Here is a 25972-nt window from a genome sequence, read left to right on the forward strand (position 1 = left end):
AGCAATTACTCAAAGTCCACAATTGAATATGTTCTTTTCTGTGTGTGACACTCTTTCATATTTCTTTCCTTCTTCCATTCTTTGTTCTTTCCTTAAGTAGGCAATGGGCCACTAGGTGCTAGTCATAGGACCTAGAATGGTCAACCTAATTTTGTTATCTAGCTAACATTTATTGTGTGTCTTCTATGGTAGAGGCTCAGACAGGAGCTTTGTATACATTACTGCATTTCTCTCCAAAACAACTCTATGAAGTGGATACCTCCATTTTTATAAAATGAGGAAACTGAGGCTCAGATCAGTTAAGTAATTTGTCCAAAGTCACATGGCGATTGAGGAAATTTCTGACACATGTTCATTATGAGGTTGACTAATTCAATTCAGTATAAAACAAGCTTCTAGTGTTTTAACATTGTTTGACAGGTTCCTATATATTCCTGATGCCTAAAAGAAAGTCCTAAAAGAAAATAAATCATCTTCTAGTGAAACTTTCTCCATGAAAACCATGCTGAATTGAATCTTTCCATTGATTTTCCCCCTCTGCTTCCTCTAGAGAGTTCTAATCTTCGGACAACTTAGTCACCCACTTTGGATAATGTGTAGTATAGCAGTAAATATGTATGAGCCCTGAAGAATACAACTAGAAGAAAAATTTCACTTACAACATTTAACAACAACAATTTTTAGTTTCATTTCATAGGCATTTTTTTCTATGCTAAGAGAAAAAAAAAACTGGTGAAGGTATTTTGTCACTTACCAGGCCAGCAGTGACAAATGTAATTGTCAACACTGTCCTCACAGGTAGCATTATGGTGACAAGGTTTTGACCAACAAAGAGGCATCAAGGTCTCACAGTGTGTCCCTGTGAATCCACTACCTGTGCAGTTACAGCTATATCTGGAGAGTAAATGAAATTTTCATGTCATTTCTTAGTCATACTGAAATCAAATATCTTTATTCTGTCTTTTCATTTTTTCATCAACCTGAGACCCATGACAGAGTCTTAATACTTATCTCAAAAACTCTGGGGGAATTATCTCTCTAGACCTGAGTGATGTCTTATTGTTATCTTTTTAAAAATTATTCATGCAAAGTTATTTGGAAACTATGAATATTTACTTAAGTGTCATCCATAAGTTGAAGATACTTATGCCACAGGGTTATTGTGATAACTAAGTGTACACATAAAGAGGTACTGAGTAAATTACTATTAAATAGTATTAAGAAAAATTGTTAATATTTTTGAAGGCAATCGAGAATGATTTTTCCCTTATAAAAAATAAAACAATAAATAATGAAAAACTCAGGAAAAAGTCCACATTAAATACATTGTGACTTGTAATATTCTCTCTTTCTCTCTCTCTCTCTTTTGGGTGCAAGAATATTTTAATCTTGCTATTTCATTGATTGATTGAGTGAGAATATCTAATACACAAATACAAATCTAGTGGGGGGCTGGGGATGTGGCTCAAGAGGTAGGGCGCTCGCCTGGCATGCGTGCGGCCCGGGTTCGATCCTCAGCACCACGTACAAACAAAGATGTTGTGTCCGCCGAGAACTAAAAAATAAATATTAAAAAAAAAAACAAATCTAGTGGGGAAGGTTACTAACTTTATTAAGATTATTATTTTAATTTAGGCAAGATCATTTAAAAATTTAGTATTATAAGCTGGGCATGGTGATGCCTATCTATAATCCTGGGAACTTGAGAAGCTGAGGTAGGAGGATAGCAAATTCAAGCATCCTCAGCAACTTAGTGAGGACCTAAGCAACTTAGTGAAACCCTGTGTCAAAATTAAAAAAAAAAAAAAAGCTAGAGATTTGGTTTTGTGGTTAAGAGCCCCTTGTATTCAATTGCCATTAGCAATGTGTGTGTGTGTGTGTGTGTGTGTGTGTGTGTGTGTATATATATATATATATATATATATATAATTTAGTACTATATAAACTGAGTTTTTTACACCTAGATAAGTGGAGGATTGAGGAAGGAATAGCTATGAGAACGCAACACTGTTTTTGAAATCCTATTATTTTGATAAATATATTTGAAACACCTGTGTCTTATATCATTCTCCCTTCGAGTGTCATTTACTTTGAAATTAGATTTGGAATAAATTATGTCTTATTACTAACTAAAGGGAAACTGGATTCTGTGTGAATCTTCTAACTTTCATTCACTTTAGATTTCTTTGTGTAATATGAGAACATAAATGTTCATCTTGTTCTGTTGAAAAATCAAACAAGATGATTTTAAGTGCAATGCTATTAAAAGTTATTGTGTCATATACATAAAATCTCACATTTACATTTTTAATAATTCCTAGCTTAGTTTTTATATCTTCCCTATTTATGACAGGTCTACTTCCAGGAATTGAAAATTTGTTCCTTTTCCTTAGCATAAGCAATTTCAAACTATAACAAGAGTGAATTTGAAAGCGCCTCGCTCAGGAACAAAATGACCTCCAACAAAAGCATGTTTTCGTAAAATCTGAATACTACAGTTTTTTTTTTTTTTAAAGAGAGAGTGAGAGAGGAGAGAGAGAATTTTTAATATTTATTTATTTTTTAGTTTTCGGCGGACACAACATCTTTGTATGTGGTGCTGAGGATCGAACCCGGGCCGCACGCATGCCAGGCGAGCGCGCTACTGCTTGAGCCACATCCCCAGCCCTGAATACTACAGTTTTTATCATAGAAAGTATAATGCAATGTAAAATCTTTAAGCTGAGGGCATGAGATCTTCAAATTGACCAGAGTGGTACAATAGTTCTCCGACTCTCTAAGCCATTCGCCCAGCTACAGCAGCAGACATACCTGTTTTCTCCATCCACGCACAGCCCTCCATGGAGACACGGCTGACTCGCACACTCATCAAAGTTGAGCTCACAGTGATCCCCTTGAAACCCCGGGGCACAGTCACAGAAATACGCTCCCAGAGCATCCTGACAAGTTGCACCATTTAGACAGGGCTGGGACCAACATTCATCAATTTCCAATTCACAGTTTACACCTTTGAAAAAATTAGCACAGAAAAACAGAAAAGTTTTAGCAAAGTGAAAATATTTTAGCTATTTAACGATGCTTTATTTACTAAAGCACTTGTCAAATGTTATGTTACCCAAAATAATTTTCTTCCTTAATCCTAATTGATATTAACTTTGGTGTGCTTGTGGGAAGTTGCACACAGCAGAGCAGCTGTTACTTACAAATTACTGCATACAACATCTTGTGGGTTTTTAGTCTGTGGAAACAAATAAGTCATTTTTAGAACAAAGTTATTATAAATGACACTTTTATTGGAAGCCTAAATTGGACTGGTCAATGTTTTTTTTTTTTTTCATTATTTTCAAAAAGTTTAGTTAGGTCTCATCTAGAATAGTGGATGAAAGCTGGGACTTCAAACCAGATAGCTTTGGTTGAAATCAGCACAGCCAATTATTATCTATGGAACATTGGGTAAGTTTCTTAGCCTTTCTATATTTCAGTTTCCTCCTTTGAAAAATGGGAAAAATCTTTGTAACCAAACCATAGGATTATTATTGTAATTAAATGTATTCTGAAGTGTTTATAACAATAACTGTTGCATACTAAGTATTTGCTAGAGAAAAAGAAAAAAAGACTTGTCTGTCCACAGAAATCTATCCTACAAATATGTTGTACAATTATTTGCTTAAGTGCTCCTTTTTCATAGACATTTTAAATATTTTCCTATTACGTTACTGTTGTAAAATACAACTTTTAAATATAAAATTAAATTGTGATTTAATATAATTAGCGGCATCATGAGAACCCACTCATTTCAACATAGCACTGTTACAAGAAAAGAAATCAGTATTTATCCCTTCTCCCAAATTGTAGGTGATTACTTGCTAAATAGTTTAAGATTTACAAAAGTAGAAGTGATATTAAGATAAAACCTGTCTTACTAAATCTTTCAACTGGTATTTGATATACACAATAATCAAATTCACAGGCTTTAAAAGACACCAAACGAGGTATATCCATATTTCTCATTTTTATTTCCATGCCTATAATCCAGGATAATAAATTATGTATTGAAATGTTACTGAGGGATTTTCAAATAGCTCAGAAGTAGTTTGATAGGTTTTGCCCTTTTTTCTTAAAAGAAACGGCAGTAGGCTGTTCTGTCACCATCTACCATTTACAGAGTCTACCACCAGCCAAGATGAAAAGGATGCCAGCACATTAAATTTGATTGTTTTTTAGAATAAAGAGAGCTTAAAAATTAAATTTATTTCAGTAAAAATTGAAACTTGTGCCATAGCACTTGGGGTCGTGATCATTTGCCGAGACCTTACTGACCCTCAGCATCTCTCACTGGTCTCACTACTACTGGCTTCCCTCTTTGAAATCACTCTCGGTACTTCTATATAGTACACTTCTATAGAAAGACAAATCTGAGGATACCAATGTCTGCTTAAACTTTTTATATAGCTCCCCTTCCAGCATCTCCAGAATAAGGCACAATTGCCTTGTAATGTAGTAGGAACTTCTCAAAGATGAGAACTAGCCAGTGTCATCTACACCATGTGCTTGCATCTCCCCTGTCTCTTGCGCCTCTCGCCTATTACAGAGGCCCCCTGACTTGTGATGCCCACTCCTTGTTCCCTACTTCTCCAAACCAGTCCAATTAGTTTCCAGAGATTGAGTTTGAGTATGACATGAGTACTTAATGGCTTATATCTGGCACTGATATTCCTCCACTGTACTCTCAAAATTCCCTATGATAGAAACGTCTATATTATTGTACTACAGTTGCTTTTTTGTCCATTTTATCTATAAATGCTAAGCACTTTGAAGTCGATCTTTATTCTTTAACACTCATATCTGTAGCATTTAGCACATATTCTTGAACACGGAAGATGCTTACTGAATTTGAATGAAAAATAGGATTATCACAGCAAGGGAATAATCTACCATTTTTCCTGGAAGACAAGCTGATATACCAGGACAGAGCTTCTCAATGCCTCTGCAAGCCTGGGCCCCCTCTAAATCAAAAGACTTGAAATCAAATTGATTGCTTTGTCAAACATTTAAAACAAATCATTGTTTCTGAATGATTGTGTCCTAAACTTCTGATAAGCATTTAGACATTTTTGTCCTTCAATATGTACCTTTTGGCAATTAGAGATCGATGTTAACACTCTGTGCCACAAGATAGTGTGTGTTATATGCTATCAGTCTGGAGCAGGTCTTGTCCCTGGTGCTGTCCTCATCACTCATTACAGTGGCGGAGTGCGTAGCACAGCAGCACGGCATTGATAAACCACTGTATACCTTTCTATTATCTGCAAAACCCATGCTTTGGGAATAATTGAACTCTGCCTTTGAGTTATCTTCTTAAATTTCAAATTCCACCTAATATAGTTACTACTCTAAGAGGCCTCTATGAATATTATTTTTCTTTTGAATAAGAATTATGCTCACTGTTTCTGGGTTCTTTACATATATCAATTATAACAGTGCAATTCTGTGACACAAATATCAGGCCAAAGAGGAAATGCAGCATTCAGTTTCCATTGCAGTCATACTTATGCAGTAGATTCTCCTCCTACATACCATAGTTACAGTCTTTTTAATATCCTAGAATACAAGGAGAGGCTGGGTGACTTCATGCTGTCATTCATAAGGTAAGATAATCATAGTAACCTTTACCAAGATGTTATGGGAAATTAAGGCAATTTATTTCCATTAGTAACACCTTTGGGATTTTAGCCAATAAGATTTCTTACAGATACCAAAAATAAACAAAATGCTGTCTTAAAAATAATCAATTTAAAAGCTGACTTTATAAGCTCAGAATTATCTTGGTGCTGAATTTTGTCACTTCTAATATTCCTCACTTTTAACATCTCTAAAACCAGAATGCACTTTATAGTCAACAATGTCTTAATCTTATTATATTTTAGTTGCATCATTTTTCTTTCTTAGGGATATATGAAACCTAGGTGACATCTCAAATGTATTAAATCTGATGAAGTAATAAAATCGATTTATTTCAAATCAAAGTGGATCAAGGACCTAGATATTAGACCAGAGACCCTGCATCTACTAGAAGAAAATGTAGGCCCAATTCTTTATCATGTCATCTCGGGAACCAATTTCCTCAATAAGGCTCTTGAAGCACAAGAAGTAAAATCAAGAATCAGTAAATGGGATGGTACCAGACTAAAAAGCCTCTTGATAGCAAAGAAGACAATCAAGAACATGAAGATAAAGCCTGTAGAGTGTAAGAGAGCCTATAGAATGGGTGAAAAATCTTTGCCACCCCAAAAAGACCCAATCAATAAAGGGGAAAAGGAACTGAATAGGCACTTCATAGAAGAAGAAATACAATCAGTCAATAAATACATGAAAAAATGTTCAACATCTCTAGCAATTAGAGAAATGCAAATTAAAACCACACTGAGATTCCATCTCACTCCAATCAGAATGGCAATTATCAAGAATACAAGTGGGCTGGGGATGTGGCTCAAGTGGTAGCGCGCTCGCCTGGCGTGCGTGCGGCCCGGGTTCGATCCTCAGCACCACATACCAACAAAGATGTTGTGTCCGCCGAGAACTAAAAAATAAATAAATATTAAAAATTCTCTCTCTCTCTCTCTCTCTCTCTCTCCCCTCTCTCACTCTCTCTTTAAAAAAAAAAAAAAGAATACAAGTAACAATAAATGTTGGCATGGATGTGAGGGAAAAGTTCACTCATACATTGTTGGTTGGAATGCAATTTGGTGCAACCACTATGGAAAGCATTATGGGGATTCTTCAAGAAACTTGAATGGAACCACCACTTTATTCAGTTACCCCATTCCTCAGTACATATCCACCGGAAGGACTTAAAAACAGCATATTACAGGGATGCAGCCACATCAATGTTTATAGCAGCTCAATTCACAATAGCTAAGCTATGGAACCAACCTAGATTTCCTTCAACAAATGAATGGATAAAGAAAATGTGGTATATATACACAATGGAATATTACTCAGCCATAATGAAGAATGAAATTATGACATTTGCTGGTAAATGGAAGGAACTGGAAAATATCATGCTAAGTGAAATAAGCCAGTCCTGAAAAGCTAAAGGCTGACTATTCTCTCTAATATGTGGATGTGATGGTGACACATAATAATTGAGGAGAGGGAAAATAGAAGTTCATTGGATTAGACAAAGGGGAATAAAGGGAAGAGAAGGGGGATGGGAATAGGAAAGACAGTAGAATGAATCAGACATAACTTTCTTTCCCATATGAATAGTTGTGAAACTCCACATCATGTATGACTACAAGAATGGGGTCCTAATTAAAAGAAGTAATACTCCACGTATGTATAACATGTCAAAATATACTCTACTGTCATGTATATCTAAAAAGAACAAATTAAAAAATAATAAAATAATAGATGATAGTAGTTACTTTATATGATCCATATCTAGGCAAACTGAATAAATAATAAAGTTCTATAATTAAAAAGGAAAACTTATCTTTTGTTATTTTATGCTTATCCCATTAATACTTACAACAATTAATACTTTATTATTTCATCATTATTTTACTTACCTATTTTTATTGTATGTTATTGCAACTAATGAGATCCTTTTGTTTCTACCACTTTTGTTTTCACTGAGAGACAAAACTGGAACAACCTCAGGTTTCAATATTAAACACTTTCTGGTGGTTCTTCTAGTCTTTGCTGTGTCATGTCTTTTTGCATGCTCCTTTTATCACCAAAAGTTGAGGGATGTTCGTGACCGCTACAACCTATCTTTCCAAAGTATTCGTGGAGGCTGAAACTAGTTCTGGAAAGGAAAAGAAAGAATGTCTCCCCTTTGACAACCCTGGGGCAGAGCATAGGGAGGGGGTTCTCAGACCTCCTTGTATCTAATGGTTCTTTCTGGAGTTCAGCTGTCTATTTGGAGAACTGTTTCCCCTCCCTCCTCTGTATGCATTCTTTAGTCTTCTTCTCCAACCATGTTTCTCTAAATGCATGTATATGCCATTCTTCCCCTTTACTCCCCTCACACATGTCATAGCAGGTACTGAGATGTCATTTCATTGATATTATTGTTTTCCTAAGAGAATGCGTATGACTTTCCCAATCTACTGACTATATTTTGTATGTGTATATACATACATGTGTGTGTTAATGTGCGTATATACTTTTTTATAATTCTAGGAAGATAATTATATATATATATATAGTATATAGTATATTCCAAGTTTAAGAACTCAAAGTAATCCATTTCAGAGTCTCTAAGATGCTGTTTGAAAAAAAAGAAAGCACTATTTTTATGAATGCTTTAAATCTTCTTTTTAATTTTCCAAGTTTCTTAGGAAGACTGTGGGAAATTACAATATTTACATTTTATGTTGAATATGCCAATGTTCAATGCCTGTAATACCTTTCTTCTTCCAAATTCCACTCTTTTCCACACTGCATCTGTTTTTCAAATCACTATATATTTCTCTACTCATCCCCTTCACATTCAGACCTGCACACATACCCTGCAGATAGATGGAAAGGCACTAAGACAAACAGCAGTAGCATGTCAGAAAGAAAACTGGTTGTTCAGCTCCTGGACAGCACCTTGAGATGAAGCTGGAAGGAGCACAGGCTTTCTCTGAGGTGTCTTGCAAAAAGGCACTCATGACATTCCTGAGGGACCCACCCCCATGACCTAAGCACCTCCTTACACCTCACTCTGGTAGTTAGAATGTTGACATTCAAATTTTGTGTGTGCAGACACAAACATTCAGACCACAGCAACCTCTTTCCAAAACATTTCTGCAGTTCTTCTCCCTTCATATCCAACGTGTTATTTAAACAGTAATAATACCAACAACAATTAATGTAGCCAGAGGACAAAAGTTTCAGTTTTCTCTCCTGAAAACACAAGTGATTTTGTTCAAGTCATAGGCCAGTTTCTCTATGAAGCATTTCCTAACCCAAGCAACGTTACTGCCTCTTTTATTTGTGCTTCCTCAGCACAAATAAAATTTAAAAAGAAATATAATTAAACTCTGAGACAGACTGTAAGTTTTGTTTACATGCCTGCTTCCTGAATAAACTGTGAACACTATGTCAAGACATGTTTTGTCTTAGTCATCTTTATGTCTCCAAGGTCTGGCGCAATGATCAGAGCATTGCAGAAATAAATATTTGCTGAGTAACTAAAATTTCTTATTTTGTGCATTCATTCAACAAACATTTTTCAAAAGCCCTAAACTTCATTTCTTCATAGAGACTATTTCAAAACGTTCTGGTTCTGAACAAATATCTTATTTTCTTTATACCACACCTCAAGAACGATCAATTTCATAATTAAGATCATATATGAAAGCAACCATTTTCCTTTGACAAAATAATGGTTTTATTTTTCCCACATTGTTTTTCATGATTGTTAAATTATCCAGATGATTTTCCATGGAGGCCTTCAAGTGATTTAATTAATCAAAACGTATTTAGAAAAGATGAAACTTCAAGCCCAGATTCAAATCTCCACGTTGACTGAAGTTCAAATTATGCTTTTGAGAAGTGCCATTATAAAGTCAGTATCAGTTGGCTACATTTTACCTCTTAGACCTATGTATCAGAATGGATGTGGACTATTGGAGAAGGCTCGAGAAGAACATGAAATATTACTGAAATGAAAAGAGGTCCTGATAGGAAACTTTAAACAAATAAGCATCATGTAATTTAGTTATTACTCATAAGCTTCACCTGTGCATATGAAAGACTCTGTTAATTAATTAATTATATGGTTGATATAAACTACTACAAAAGACTGCATTCTTGCTATAAATATTCCAAAGGTCATACCTGTTCTGAATAATCTATGCGTGAACATCAGAGGGTAATGAAGAGCACGCAGGGAAAGGCATGCTGCTTTTAGTTTACATGATCCATGATCTTTCTGTGTTCATTTCTATCTTAAATTTTAAGGCAGGGATGTTATTGTTAAACTGTGATATTTCTCTTTCCTTTTCTATCCCTTAAGGTAGTCCCTTTGCTTGCCGTTATCTCCACTGGACCCTGTAATTCTACCCTAACCACTCTTTTAAATCTTCAGTGTAATAAGCAGAGTGATCTTGTTAAAATGTGAGATAATCATTCCAGTCTCAAACTCTCCCCCAAGTTCTCATCTCACTTAAGTCAAAGCCAGTTCTTCCAGTGGTTTACAAAGCCCCACACAGTCTGAGCCTTTCTCTCTCTGGCCTTTTAACTTCCTTGCCTACTCCTACCAGTTTCATTGCTATTCCCAAATACCTTAACCCCTGGCATTTGCTGTTCCACAAAACAATTCCCTGGTTCTCTTTCTCATGTCTTTACAACTTCATTCACAAGTCACTGTCCAGTGAAGCTGTCTTTGATCATTATATCGAATGTTAAATTGCTATTTCCCCTTTTTTGTTTTAGTTTTCTCTACTGTAGTTATCACACCAGCCTACTATGTATTTTATCAATTACTTACTCATTTGGTACCCATCTAGCTCTTTTCTCTAGAATATAAGGAATTTTAAAATTTTTTATTTACTCTTATATTTACAGAACATAGGACATTGCCTGATCCATTGCAGGCAACACACACACACACACACACACACACACACACACACACACACATATATATATAATTTGACTTTAATTTTAAAATGCTTTTAAAATCCACACCATGCATCACACTTCATCTTTGCTAGTATAATAAAATACCTGACACTGGATAATTTATAAAGAACAGACGTTTTATTTCTCAGAGCTCTGGAGGCTGAGAAGTCCAAGATCTAGGCATCAGCAGGTGTGGTGTCTGCTTAGGGTCTTGTCTCTGATTCTAAGATGGAGCCTTGAATGATGCATTGTCCAGAACGGAGGACTGTTCTTCCTCACATGGTAGAAGACTAGAGGATATGTACCCGCTCCCCAAAGCCCTTCTGATTGTGGCACTAATCTGTTCATGATGGCTCTGTCTTTATTACCTCTCCACCACCACATTATCCCAATACTATTGCATTAGTGATTAAGTTTCCAACACATGAGCTTTGGAGGGACTATTCAAACTATCATATGTCTGAACTAGAAATAGCTGCTTTACATAAAACCTATTTTTCATTAATTTTTTCCTGTCTCAGGCATGTCAGATCTATTGAATTTAAAAAATGTATTTAATGATAAGCTCACCAAGTATGTTTCATGCAGTTTAAACTAGAGAGCCATCTATCTACATTTTAAGTTCATTAAATTGGAAATGGTGGTTTAGTCTTCCTTCCTTCCTTCCTTCCTTCCTTCCTTCCTTCCTTCCTTCCTTCCTTCCTTCCTTCCTTTCTTTCCAAGAGATGTTTGGTTCAGAATTTTCATTACTATGACCAAAAGACCAGACAAAAACAATTTTAGAGGAAGAAAAGTTCATTGGGGGCTCATGGTTTCAGAGGTCTCAGAAATGGCCAACTCCATTGCTCTGGGCCTGAGATGAAGCAGAACATCAGGATGGAAGAGTGTGGTGGAGGAAAGTGGCCTAGGATATGGCCACCAAGAAGCAGAGAAAGCTCTCGGTCACTGGGGCCAGAATATTAACCCCAAAGTCACACCCGCAGTGATCCACCTCCTCTAGCCACACACTACCTGCTTGTAGTTGTCACCCAGTTAACCATTCAAATAGATTAATGCACTGATTAGGTTAAGGCTCTCCTAACTCAATCATTTTTGTTTCCAAACTCTCTTGCATTGTATCCCACATGAGCTTTTGGAGGATGTCTCATATTTAAACCAAAACAGAGACTTTAGTGTTTCCTAGCATAAAATGAGTCTAAAAACATTCTTGCCTTGATAAATGGTAAGTAAATCTCCTTCCCTTATGCCAATCTTTGCCTTCGTGTATCTGTTCACTGTTCCAGGCCAGGTCCTAATACCTTACACCTGAATTATTGTAATAATCTTCTAACTAGACTCCATGTACTAATATAGATTTTAAAAAAATAAAAAGAATGTTTTCATATATTTTTGTTTCTGAAATAGAGATGCATCTTTTACTTGAAAGGTCAACATGGGTCTGCCTTATGCATGAAAAGTGAATGCAATGTGATATTTCTCTTATTTCCAAAAGTACATTTTTATACTAAAGATGTATTTTATCATGGAGGAAAAATGTATTTTCCTGCAGAGTTGCTTCATCATACAATCAATTGGCCTTTCCTGCCCTCCACAGTCCTGTTTTTCTCATATTGCAAAACATCTTAATGGGAAAAAATACATGTTAATCAATCTGGTTAACTTTGAGGAAGACCTCCATTACAGAATGATTCATTGCATAAATTTGAACTAAGAGCAGTCATGTGCTCAGAGCTAATATTCTTTTCATTAAAGAAAGTTTGCAGGTGCTTACTTTTAGCTCCAATTGGAGTTTTTGCTTAGGCACAGCAGATTCTCACCAGCATCGTCCATGGCTCTCTGTGAGCCCATTTCTGTAGTTCATGAATCACAGCTCACAAAGCACAATGGGTTGCGGAGAGGAGAATTCACACAGTGTGAACCCTCTCCATGTGCTACAGCTCTTTTCCCCCCTCCTACCTCTCTGTCTTTTAAAATTTATTACCTTTTCTTGCTTTGCTGCTCAGAGGAACACAGGCTTTTTCCCGTAAGCCAGGTTCTTTATGATCACTCTAAATTTGGATGGAGCTCACAGCGGCTAGGTCATTGTAATACAGTTTCCAGGATTCATGGGGTGGTCTACGTTGAGTCGGAGCACTCAAGTGCATCCATGCTGATTGCTCATGCTCTTTTTCTTTCCTTCTGAACTTTGGCTTTCCCTTGGTTCTATCGACCTTCTCTGGGATTCCAATTAATTGGCCTGAGCTGCCACAAATATTGGTAATTATGGGATGGCGATGAAGTAAACAAACCTTCCTGTGTCTAAATGATTGTGTAGTGAAAGGAAAGTTTCCAAATTAAGTTCACATGAACTTAATTTTTGTCTCCCAGCCCTAGCTGTACATGAGAATCATCAATTAAACTTAACTCTCCAAAGGCAGAGTCTGAACATCTCTGTTTCAGATCTCCCTGGGTAATTGCTAATGAGTGTTCAGGGCTGAGAGCCACTGATGAGCTACCAGAATGCAGGCTATTCTACTGTGTAGGGGATTGATGAACAAGCTTACAATCACATTTTTGAACCTGAAAAACTTAACCAGATAAAAATAGACCTGATTCTTACTGCTTTATGAGTTTCTCATTTAAATTCTAGTTTGAAATCAAATTTTATCTATCTCACCTGAAAACACTGAAATAACAACATTTACTTGGTCTCTTAGAAAACAAGGGAAGAATATGGTCATATAGGATGAAACATCATTATGTCAGGGTTTGGCAAGGAAACAGCCTTATTGTGAACTTCAAGTGTTAAAGTGAGAAAAGAGCACCGACTGTTATCAGCCCCAGCAGGAAAATGATAAAACTCATAGTATAAATGCACTCACTGTAGGATAAAGTGCCTTTTGATGGAATTTTACTGCATGTCACATTTGGAATACACCCTTGAAATCCTTTATGCCTAAATCTAGACCACAGAAAGGATTCATTACAATCCAATTAAATTAAAATGCTAAAATTTATTAAAATTTTTTCAAGCTGTTTTTTTGCAATTATAAGACTGTTTCAGAATACCTTAGTTAAATGACTAAAACATTAATTTGATCTCATATATTTTCCTTTTAATTACCATTCACAACATTGAAATAGCCGTAGGAAATAAAAGATGCTATCTGAATGAACTACAGTGATATATATATTTTTAAAAGGGACCATAAGAAACAAAATAAATACCAAACCAGGACCACACACACTAAAAAACTTATTCCTCATTTTCATCAAAAAATTTAAAACACTGAAAGTTAATTCCCTAACCACTAATGAAAGAAAATGGACATGTTAGCACATATATAAACAAGGAGATTTTCATGTATGTTTAATAAACTGGCACACGTGTATGAGACACTAAAAAAAAATCAATTAACTTGAGAATAAATATATGACAGTAGTTTTGTCCTTTAGGAACTAACAGTTAAGTAGGAGAAGACAAGAACATTTAGATATCAGTAAAACAAGATGAAATGTGGGAAGCTCTTTAATAGAGGTGCAGACTAGTGTGGAAGTAATGACTACCACTCCCACAGCAGTATGAAAGTACTATTCCCCTGAGAGAAAATCTAGAAATGTTCCTTGAGTTGGGGTAATATTTGAACAAGATCGAAAGTAGAGGAGAATTTCAGAGTGATGTTGTAAAGTGGGAAAGGATGTTCCAGGGAGAAAGGGAGCTACTTCAGTGAAAAAATGAAGATGATTCAATTGAGAAAACAGAATACTTTAGAGTGGTGTGTAGAGATTCACCTGATGTCAGGGACACACTGTGGAATGTTTTCAATGAGAAGCTGCAACTATTCTCTATGTAGTACAGAGCTCTCATGGTTCTTCAGAAAGTGTGGCTTAGATCCAATTTAGAAGGATTATTACAAGATGGTGTTAAAAACTAACTTGGAGAAGATAATGGCTAGTTGTAGAGAATTTTGTAGGCTACAGAGTAGTACTACACTCAAGAGATGAAGAGGACCTGTGCTGAGGCCCTGGGAACAGAATGGATGGACTCAATTTAGAAGACATCTTTGATTTCAAAACAGCAGAGTTTGAAGAATTGTTATAGGTGAAGCATGAGCAAATGTTAGGGCAAAAAATACTAGGGATATGTCTATTTTGCAAAAAAAATATTTCCAGCATATGTAAGATTAGCAAAGTGATGTTGAGAAGGTTGTTCTGATGAAAATTTTGAAGAATATTTTGGAAACATACGTTATAAAAAAGAAAAATAAAGAATAAGCATGAAAGTTAAAAGAAGGCAGCAAATTGAAAGCCTAAAGTCACAGAGAGCTACAAGAATGGCCAGAGTAAGGGGGAAGCAGCACTAAAATGTGAGTGATGTCTCAGAGACATGAGACAAGGTAGTAGAGGAAATGGGTGAGCAGAAGTTGGAACAGATAAATATAGGAGGCATAGATGGGGCAAGTTACCTCCCTTATAAATAGATGGGAAATCCAAAGATACTACAAAGCAAAAAACATGGTTAACAGGAGGTATTCGCCTCAGTGAATAATTTTGTGTGATTCAGAAGGATGGAGAGGATGGAGACTAAATGTGAAGACCATGAGCAAGATGAACCTGGTAATGAATTGCTACCTTATTGCACTACTAATAAGATAAAAGCATATCAATAGAAACTTTGTAAAGAATAGATAAATATAAAGTATTATTTTCTTTTCCTGATAGATTAAATAAGAGCTGGTTGTCACTATGGATTTGTTAATCACACTTTAGCACCAGACACCCACCAACTTATAGCCTGCCTTCCAAGTGGATTTCAAGGTCAGACTTTGATCCTCACAGGGAAGATTGATGAAATGGGGTGAAAGACATATGCACCGATGGGGAAACCGGAACTGTCCTGACCTGGACAGTAAGGCCCCAGGAAGCCCACTGATTCTAGATTGAACCCAAGTTATGTTTTTAAACTTTATTTTATATTTAGATAAAAATCATTATTTATATTTATGAAGTACAGTGTGGTGGCTTGATATGTGTATGCACTGTGGAATGATCAAATTAGGCTAATTGACACATCTCTCAACTTAAATATCATTTCTTTGTGGTGAGAATATTTAAAATATGCATTGTTATTGACCATAGTCACTGTGCAACAGAATAGCAGAGCTTATTTCTCCTATCAGCTGTAACTTTATACCAGTTGATCAATATCTCTCTTTCCCTGTCCATCCCCTGCCACCACCACCAGCCTCTAATAACACTATTCTACTCCCTACATCAATGAGTTCTATTTTTTTAAATTCCAGGTATTAGTGAGATTATATGATATTTGTCTCTCTGTGTCTGTCTTATTTCACAGGACATAATGTTTCTGGATTCACTTGTGTTGTTGCAAATGGCAGAACACAAGCAACCAACATATGTATGACATTTCTAATCATCATAGAAATACAAATTCAAACCCCCAATGAGATACCACCTTTGACGTGTTATATTCACTATTATAAAAAAGATGCAAGATAACAGTTGTTGGGAGGATGTGGATAAAAGGGAACCCAACACAGTGATGGGGGTATTGTGAATTACTGAGATCATTTTCGGAAAAAGTATGTAGACTCTTCCAAAGATAAAAAATAGAATTATCATATGATCTAGTGATCCCACTACTAAGTATATATTGAAAGGAAATAAAATCAGTATGTCAAAGAGACATTTGCATTCCCATATTCATTGCATCACTATTTGCAATCACCAAGATATGAGGACAAACTCAGCATCCACCAACAGATATGTACATTTTTTTAAAAAATGTGGTCTATATACACAATGGAGTATTTTTTAAAAAGCTGAATTAAGTTTTAAGTAATGTGACACTCCATTGGAACCAGTAACAGTGACAATATACAAACACTTAGTTTGGTGGGTTTAGTGACATTTGAATGGTGTTGGAAGATTTCTGTCTAGTAATTAATTCCTGTCAAGAATTAGATGTGTAATAAGAATTGTGATGCATTCCTCTGTTATATATTTTAAAAAATAAAATCAATTAAATAAAAAAAGAATTAGACCATTTTCTTATTCAATTGGATGGGACATAAAATGTCACATTTGCTTCTGTTATATTTTTAAGCAGAAAAAAATTAAGGGGAAAAATATAATTACATCATGTGGGATGCAGATGTAATCACACTTACCAGAATAATATTGAGGACAGATACAAGTGTATCTTCCTATCTCATTGAGACACGTAGCCCCATTCTTGCAGGGATCTGAAACACATTCATTCACTTCCAAGTCACAGTGCCTTCCTTGATATCCTGGGACACAAAAGCAGGAATAGCCATTGATGCCATCCTGGCACACAGCCCCATTGTGGCAAGGGCTGGAAGCACAATCATTGTGATCTATTTCACAGAATCTTCCAGTGTATCCAGCAGGGCAGATGCAGACAGGGTCGACAGGGTCTTGGTGGCAAATACCACCATGTTGGCAGGAGTTCATACCACAGGAACCAGTGGTAATTTCACAGGTGATACCACTATACCCAGGAGGACATTGGCACTGAAAGCTCCTTTTTCCTGGGGTGTTCACACAAGTGGCACTTCCTTTACAGGGACTGGAGAAACAAGGATCTCTCATGTTGTCACAGTCTTTGTCCAAATTATTGATTATGTCTGAACAATGGCAATTGCTGTCTTGTGAAAAACCTTTGCATGCAGAATTGTTTTGGCAAGAATTTGACAGGCACCTCGTGTTGTTTTTATTGCAAAAAGAATCTACGAGGAAATAAAAAATATCAAGATTAAACTTAAAGAACATCTTTCTTTTAGACCCTATGTCACCTCAAATTCATTAATGAAATACATAGTTGGCTGCATTCTAATGATGAGTTTTAATTCCCCACTTGTCAAAAATTTTTATGCTAATATGAAATAAAAAAAGGCTGGTTTGAGATTCTTTCTTCTCTTCCTTATTCCCTTTCTCAGGTATAAGATAATGTGAGTTGAAGTAACCATTAACCCTTCCTATATACTTAGAATTTTGAAAATCACATTCTCTCATGGGAGACTTTGGGAATATTGGGAAGTGAATAAAAAATTCTCTCTGAATAAGATATAACTAATGTTTAAGTGAAGACTGTTATTTGGTTTTTGACTGTTTTATCACAATTCCAACTTATGCTCTAAAGAGAAATGCACAGAAAAATGATAAAAATAAAATTCTGGTTATTTACTGAAGTTGTTTATGCACTAAACATTCCAGAAATTTTACATATATTCTTTCTTATTCTCACCGCAACACAAAATAATTATGTAAACTTTACAGTTTTAAGACAGATTAAGTCCCATCACAAGGATATTGATGTAGTAAAGTTTGTGCAAACTTTCATTTTCCTAAAATCATGACTGTTTTAGGAATGTGTTTTTTGAAATATATTTGGAACAACAACCTGCATGAAAGCAATAATTCTTTGATTCTTTCCAAATTGATCATATACTCATGTGAATATGTTTTCCCTGAACATGTAGGCATTCTTATTTTCTTAATATTATATATTGAGAGGTTCTATAATTTGACACCTCAGTTGTGTCGGCCCACAAAATACAGTTTTTTTGTGTGGAATCAGATAATACATTGTTCTTTTAATTCCTTTCTCACAATACTTGCCCCAAAGCGTAATAGCAGATAATAAACAGTACAAGCTTGTAATAGAAAACAGAAAATAAATTCTCTTAAATCATAAGACACAAATACACCTTTAAAAAGGATGGACCATCTTCTTGGGAAAATTCCTTCTCTCTGTTTTTTTTTTTTCTGTTGGTCCTGTTTCATGGAGAACTCAGAGTAAAGCAGATTTTGGTACCGGAAGCAGTTCTACAGGTACAGATTGAGGATATTATGTGATTGGTTAGAATTTATCCATTTGCCCTAGAACTTTTCTTTCTGGATTGGTTCTCTGAATGGACTAGGTTTAAAGATACTAATGACTCTATTGCCAATAATAAAGAGAGCAGTAATTGTCCATAATGTGATCTGGTAATGTAGACATGCAAAGTTTGACACTGGATACTTCTTATAACCACTTATTAAAAGCAAGCAGCTGAAAGACTGTGTACATAATATATTCAAGCATTTTTTGGAAACATATACATATAGAAAGAATGGATGCTGATTCTTTTCAGGAACTACTCCAACACCTCTCTTTGCTTCTAAGACCTATAATTAGACTCAAATCCCAGTGGGGGAAAGGTATTTTCATAAGGAGTTACACTACGAACAACAACAACAACAAATTCTATTTGAATTTCTAATTTACACAGACAGAAATCCAAGAAATACATGTGGGAATAGATATTGAGGTGACTACAGAAGGACCATGAAGCTGGATCTGTCTGAACTTATTGATAAAAAATCTCCCTGAACAAAGATCCTACCTTTAATGTTAACAGCTCAGAGTTTTAAAAGTTTATTGACTGAAACAAAAGGTTGTAAATGAATTTAAAATTTGGACATGACTTAGTTGAATAAAGGAGAAAACATTCAAAAGCTTAAAGAGCTTGGGATATTTATTTATTTATTTATTTATTTATTTATTTATTTATTTATGCATGCTGGGGATTGAACCTAGGGTTTTGTGCATTCAAAGCAAGCACTCTACCAACTGAGCTGGAATGTTAGAGCAGATATTAAGACCTATTCACACTTTGGGACATGCCTGTCATCCCAGTGACTCAGGAGGCTAAGGTAGGAAGAATACAAACAAGTTCAAAGACAGCCTTATCAATTTAGTGAGGCCCTAAGTAACTTAATGATACCCTGGCTAAAAAAAAAAAAAAGTGGGGGGCTGGAATGTGGCCAAGTGGTAAAGTGCCCATGGGTTCAATCCTGGGTCCAAATAAAAAAAAGAAAAAAGAAAGACCTATTCCCCCACACCAGAAGAGGCTAGAAGAAATATCTTTTACAACTACAACAGAGGTGTCTATCCCCATATCAGATAAAGTGGACTTCAAGTCAAAGTTAATCAGAAGGGATAAAGAAGGCCATTTCAAACTGCTTAAGGGAACTATACATCAACAGGGCATATTAATATTTATGCCTCAAACAGTGGAGCAACTACATACATCAGACAAACCCTTCATAATCCCAAGAATCAAATAGATCACAACACAATAAAACTGGGTGACTTTAACATACCTCTCTCACCAATCGATAGGTTTTCAAATCAAAACTAAATAAAGGAGTGATAGAAATAAAAAATACAATTAATAAGTTAGATTTAACAGGCATATTTGGAATATTTCATCCATAAATAACTGAATACACTTTCTTCTCAGCAGCAATGGATCATTCTCTAAAATAGACCAATATGCCAGGCTACAAAGCAACTCTTAGCATATACAAAAAACTGAAATAATACCTTGCATTTTTTCAGATTATAATAGAATAAAATTAGAAATCAATGATAAAATTTTATTTAAAAAGTAGAAGTTATCTAACATCAGGAGACTAAATAATACACTATTAAATTACCACTGGATAGCTGAAGAAAACAGGAATGAAACAAAAAAATATTTACAGGTAAATGAGAATAGCAAGACAATATCAAAATCTTTGGGACAGTAGGAAGGCAGATCTAAGAGGAAAGTTCATTGCATTGAACTCATTCATAAAACAAATATAAAATCACCAAATAAATAACCTAACTTTATATCTTAATACTCTAGAAAAAAAGAATAAATCAACACTAGAAGCAATAGAAGACAGGAAATAATTAAAATAAGAGCTGAAATTAATGAAATTGAAACAAAAAGAAATAATAAATACATTGGTTCTTTGAAAAAATAAATAAAATTGATAGATTCTTAGCCAATCTAATGAAGAAAAAGAGAGAGAAAACTCAAATTACTAAAATTCATGATACAAAGGAAACATCACCAAGGATACCACTGAAATACAGATGATATCAGAAGCTACTTTAAAAATCTATACTCCAATAAAATCGAGATTCATGAAGACAAGTGCACTTATACATTACTGGTGGGACTGAAAATTGGTACATCCACTCTGGAAAGCATTGTGGAGATTGCTTAGAAAACTTGGAATAGAACCACCATTTGACCCAGTTATCCCACTCCTCCGCTTATACCCAAAGGAATTAAAATCAGCATACTATAGTGATACAGCCACATCAATATTTATAGCAGCTCAATTCACAATAGAAAAGCTATGAAACCAGCCTAGGTGCCCTTTAGCAGATGAATGGATAAAGAAAATGTGGTATGTGTACACAATAGAATACTACTCACCTATAAAGAAAAATGAAATTATGGCATTTGCTGGTAAATGGATGGAACTGGAAAATATAAAGCTGAGTGAAAATAAGCCAGTCTCAAAAAACTAAAGAGAATGTTTTCTCCAATATGTGAATGCTAACCCACAACAAGGGAGGGTGGGTAGAGGAAGAATAGAAGTTCATTGGATTAGACAAAGGGGAATGAAGGGAAGGGGGTGGGGAGGGGATAGGAAGGGCAGTAGAATTAATCATACATAATTTTCCTATTGTTGTATTTGAACCCATGACCAGGATAACTCCACATCATGTACAACCACAAGAATACGATCTTAATTAGTATAAGTTATACCCATGTATATATGTATAATATGCCAAAATACACTCTACTGTCATGTATTTATAAAGAAGAACAATTTAAAAAAAACACATCTGATGACCCAGCACAAGTGATTAGTGGAGTGAGGGATGCCTATCAAGTTCTTCAAGCTCCAAGCTTAATAAGCCAGTCAGTATTTCATGATTTTAATTTCTTATTTACATAATTAAGAGGTCAGGTCCAGTCTTGTGGTTTGACACAAGGGGAGAGGAAGCATTTCCGTTAGCTGTTGCTAGAGATAATAAGGGCAAATGTAATTAAAGAAGGGCTCCTGTGGTTAAAGAGGTAAGAAACAGAAACAGGTGTTGTAACTAAGATGGAGTGGCTGTGGTTGAAGTTGTCAGGGGGTAGCAAGTCACAGGGTGTCTCCAGACCTGGTGTCTCCTTTCAGGTTGGCATGGTGCCCCCTCCCCTCCTGTCTTTCTCCAAGGCCAGTCTCCTGGCTGCCTGTGGGAGAGCTATGTTCTTTCCTCAATATCATTTAAAATTAAAAATTATGAAGTTTCCAGTTCTGTTTTTCTTCAAAATTGTTTTGGCTACTTGGGGTCTTTGGAAAGGTCCATGTAAATTTTAAGATTTTATTTTCTCTTTCTAGCAAAAATGTCATTGGAATTTTTATAGAGATATAAAAATCTGTGAATCATTTTGAATAGCAAAGACATTTTAATAATACCATGAAATATCTTCATTTTTGTCTTCTTTAATTTGTTTTGTAGTATGAGCATACAAGTCTTATACTACCTTGGTTAAGTTTAATCCTAAGTGAAAGAACGAACAAGGCTCATCGTCGGAGAAAATGCCCGTTTATTGAGGACCAGCTCTGCATATTTATAGAGCCGGGGGCAGTTTGACAGTTATGACAGTTTAACGGTCTAACGGTTTGACAGTTGGCACCAGGTGCTTTCTGATTGGTGGGTAAGGATCATGTGAGTCAGCAGGGCTCACCATTGGGCGGCTCTTCTGGGGGGATGGGGAAGTTTGTCTTGGAGCCTGGGGGACTCCCAACACTAAGTACCTTTTTTTTTAATCAAATGGTAAATGATATTGTTTCATTCATTTCTTATTCAGATTCCCATTGTTGTTGTGTAGAAATGCAACTAATTTTTGCATGTTGAAGTTGTGTCTTGCAACTTTGCCGAATTTGTTTATCAGTTCTAACAGCTTTGGTTTTTTGTGTATGGAATCTCAAGGGTTTTCTATGTACAAGATCATGTCATTTTCAAACAGAGAAAAAAAATAAGGAACAAGGAGTTCAAACAAGAGAATGTTAAAAATGTGGGTGGTTATGAAAGAAGGAATCAGAGAGAGAAGAAGGAAATTAAAATTGTAACAGAAATATTGAAAATATGATTGTTTTATCTATTTCTACAAGAAATGCTGTTGAGATTTTGATTGGCATTGCATTGAACTTATAGAGAACTTTTGGTAATATCGCCATTTTGATGATGTTAGTTCTGCCTATCCATGAACAGGGTATATTTTTCCATCTTCTAAGGTCTTCTTCTATATCTCTCTTTAGGGTTCTGTAGTTTTCATTGTATAAGTCTTTCACCTCTTTTGTTAGGTTGATTCCCAAGTATTTTATTTTTTGGGGGGATATTGTGAATGGAGTAGTTGTCCTCATTTCCGTTTCAGAGGATTTGTCGCTGATATACAGAAATGCCTTTGATTTATGCGTGTTGATTTTATATCCTGCCACTTTGCTGAATTCATTTATTAGCTCTAACAGTTTCTTTGTAGACCCTTTTGGGTCTTCTAGGTATAGAATCATGTCATCTGCAAATAGTGATAATTTAAGTTCTTCTTTTCCTATTTTTATGCCTTTAATTTCTTTTGTCTGTCTAATTGCTCTGGCCAGTGTTTCGAGGACTATGTTGAACAGAAGTGGTGAGAGAGGGCATCCCTGTCTTGTACCAGATCTTAGAGGGAATGCCTTCAATTTTTCTCCATTAAGAATGATGATGGCCAGTGGCTTATCATAGATTGCTTTTACAATGTTGAGGTTTGATCCTGTTATCCCTAATTTTTCTAGAGTTTTGAACATAAAGGGATGCTGTACTTTGTCGAATGCTTTTTCTGCATCTATCGAGATGATCATATGGTTCTTATTTTTAAGTCTATTGATGTGGTGAATAACATTTATTGATTTCCATATATTGAACCAGCCTTGCATCCCAGGGATGAATCCTACTTGATCATGGTGTATAATTTTTTTGATATGTTTTTGAATCTGATTTGCCAGAATTTTATTGAGGGTTTTTGCATCTAGGTTCATTAGAGATATTGGTCTGTAGTTTTCTTTCTTTGAAGTGTCTTTGTCTGGTTTAGGCATCAGGGTGATGTTGGCCTTGTAGAATGTATTTGGAAGTTCTCCCTCTTTTTCTATTTCCTGAAATAGCTTGAAAAGTATTGGTGTTAGTTCCTCTTTAAAGGTTTTGTAAAACTCTGCTATATACCCATCTGGTCCTGGGCTTTTCTTAGTTGGTAGTCTTTTGATGGTTTCTTCTATTTCCTCTATTGTTATTGGTCTGTTTAGGTTGTCTATATCCTCCTGACTCAATCTGGGCAGATCATATGACTTAAGAAATTTATCTATGCCTTCACTATCTTCTATTTAAAACAATCATGAAATTCATATGGAATAATAAAAGACCCAGAATAGCAAAAATAATGCTAAGCAGGAAGTGTGAATCAGGCAGTATAGCGATACCAGACTTCAAACTATACTACAGAGCAATAGTAACAAAAACAGCATGGTACTGGTACCAAAACAGGCGGGTGGACCAATGGTACAGAAGAGAGGACACAGTAACCAATCCACAAAACTACAACTATCTTATATTTGATAAAGGGGCAAAAAGCATGCAATGGAGGAAGGATAGCATCTTCAACAAATGGTGCTGGGAAAACTGGAAATCCATTTGCATCAAAATGAAACTGAATCCCTTTCTCTCGCCATGCACAAAAGTTAACTCAAAATGGATCAAGGAGCTCGATATTAAATCAGAGACACCGCGTCTGATAGAAGAAAAAGTTGGCTATGATCTACATACTGTGGGGTCGTGCTCCAAATTCCTCAATAGGACACCCATAGCACAAGAGTTAACAACTAGAATCAACAAATGGGACTTACTCAAACTAAAAAGTTTTTTCTCAGCAAAAGAAACAATAAGAGAGATAAACAGGGAGCCTACATCCTGGGAACAAATCTTTACTCCACACACTTCAGATAGAGCCCTAATATCCAGAGTATACAAAGAACTCAAAAAATTAGACAATAAGATAACAAATAACCCAATCAACAAATGGGCCAAGGACCTGAACAGACACTTCTCAGAGGAGGACATACAATCAATTAATAAGTACATGAAAAAATGCTCACCATCGCTAGCAGTCAGAGAAATGCAAATCAAAACCACCCTAAGATACCATCTCACTCCAGTAAGATTGGCAGCCATTATGAAGTCCAACAACAACAAGTGCTAGAGAGGATGCGGGGAAAAGGGTACACTTGTTCATTGTTGGTGGGACTGCAAATTGGTGCAGCCAATTTGGAAAGCAGTATGGAGATTTCTTGGAAAGCTGGGAATGGAACCACCATTTGACCCAGCTATTCCCCTTCTCGGTCTATTCCCTAAAGACCTAATAAGAGCATGCTACAGGGACACTGCTACATCGATGTTCATAGCAGCACAATTCATGATAGCAAGATTGTGGAACCAACCTAGATGCCCTTCAATAGACGAATGGATAAAAAAATGTGGCATTTATACACAATGGAGTATTACTCTGCATTAAAAAATGACAAAATCATAGAATTTGGAGGGAAATGGATGGCATTAGAGCAGATTATGCTAAGTGAAGCTAGCCAATCCTTAGAAAACAAATGCCAAATGACTGCTTTGATATAAGGGGAGTAACCAAGGACAGGGTAGGGACGAAGAGCTTGAGAAGAAGATTAACATTAAACAGGGATGAGAGGTGGGAGGGAAAGGGAGTGAGAAGGGAAATTGCATGGAAATGGAAGGTGATCCTCAGGGTTTTACAAAATTACATATAAGAGGAAATGAGGGGTAAGAGAAGAATAATACAAGTGGAAGAAATGATTTACAGTAGACGGGGTAGAGAGAGAAAAGGGGAGGGGAGGGGAGGGGAGGGGGGATAGTAGAGAATAGGATAGACAGCAGAATACATCAGACACTAGAATGGCAATATGTAAATCAATGGAAGTGTAACTGATGTGATACAGCAATCTGTATACGGGGTAAAAATGGGAGTTCATAACCCACTTGAATCAAACTGTGAAATATGATATATTAAGAACTATGTAATAAATTTTTACTCCTCACACTTCAGATAGAGCCCTAATATCCAGAGTATACAAAGAACTCAAAAAATTAGACAATAAGATAACAAATAACCCAATCAACAAATGGGCCAAGGACCTGAACAGACACTTCTCAGAGGAGGATATACAATCAATCAACAAGTACATGAAAAAATGCTCTCCATCTCTAGCAGTCAGAGAAATGCAAATCAAAACCACCCTAAGATACCATCTCACTCCAGTAAGATTGACAGTCACTATGAAGTCAAACAACAACAAGTGCTGGCGAGGATGTGGAGAAAAGGGTACACTTGTACATTGCTGGTGGGACTGCAAATTGGTGCGGCCAATTTGGAAAGCAGTTTGGAGATTCCTGGGAAAT

The 25972-nt window shown here is 35.8% G+C and overlaps 1 protein-coding gene across 2 annotated transcripts in view; it reads right to left on the reverse strand.

Moving 5' to 3' along the window:
• The window catches only part of CRB1 (crumbs cell polarity complex component 1), a gene marked incomplete at both ends in the record, with an annotated part of 205497 nt that overhangs the window by 123829 nt on the left and 55696 nt on the right, over nt 1-25972 (reverse strand). The window contains 3 exons of one of the 2 annotated variants that reach the window (XM_081299752.1): nt 755-894; nt 2812-3007; nt 16788-17369. In XM_081299752.1, coding sequence (XP_081155878.1) covers nt 755-894; nt 2812-3007; nt 16788-17369 — 918 coding nt within the window. The remainder of the gene's footprint in view (nt 1-754; nt 895-2811; nt 3008-16787; nt 17370-25972) is intronic. The other variant, XM_081299753.1, reaches the window with a different exon arrangement.

Source organism: Spermophilus citellus, assembly GCF_964194105.1.
Source record: "Spermophilus citellus genome assembly, chromosome: 6".
In the NCBI taxonomy this organism is placed as follows: Eukaryota; Metazoa; Chordata; class Mammalia; order Rodentia; family Sciuridae; genus Spermophilus; species Spermophilus citellus.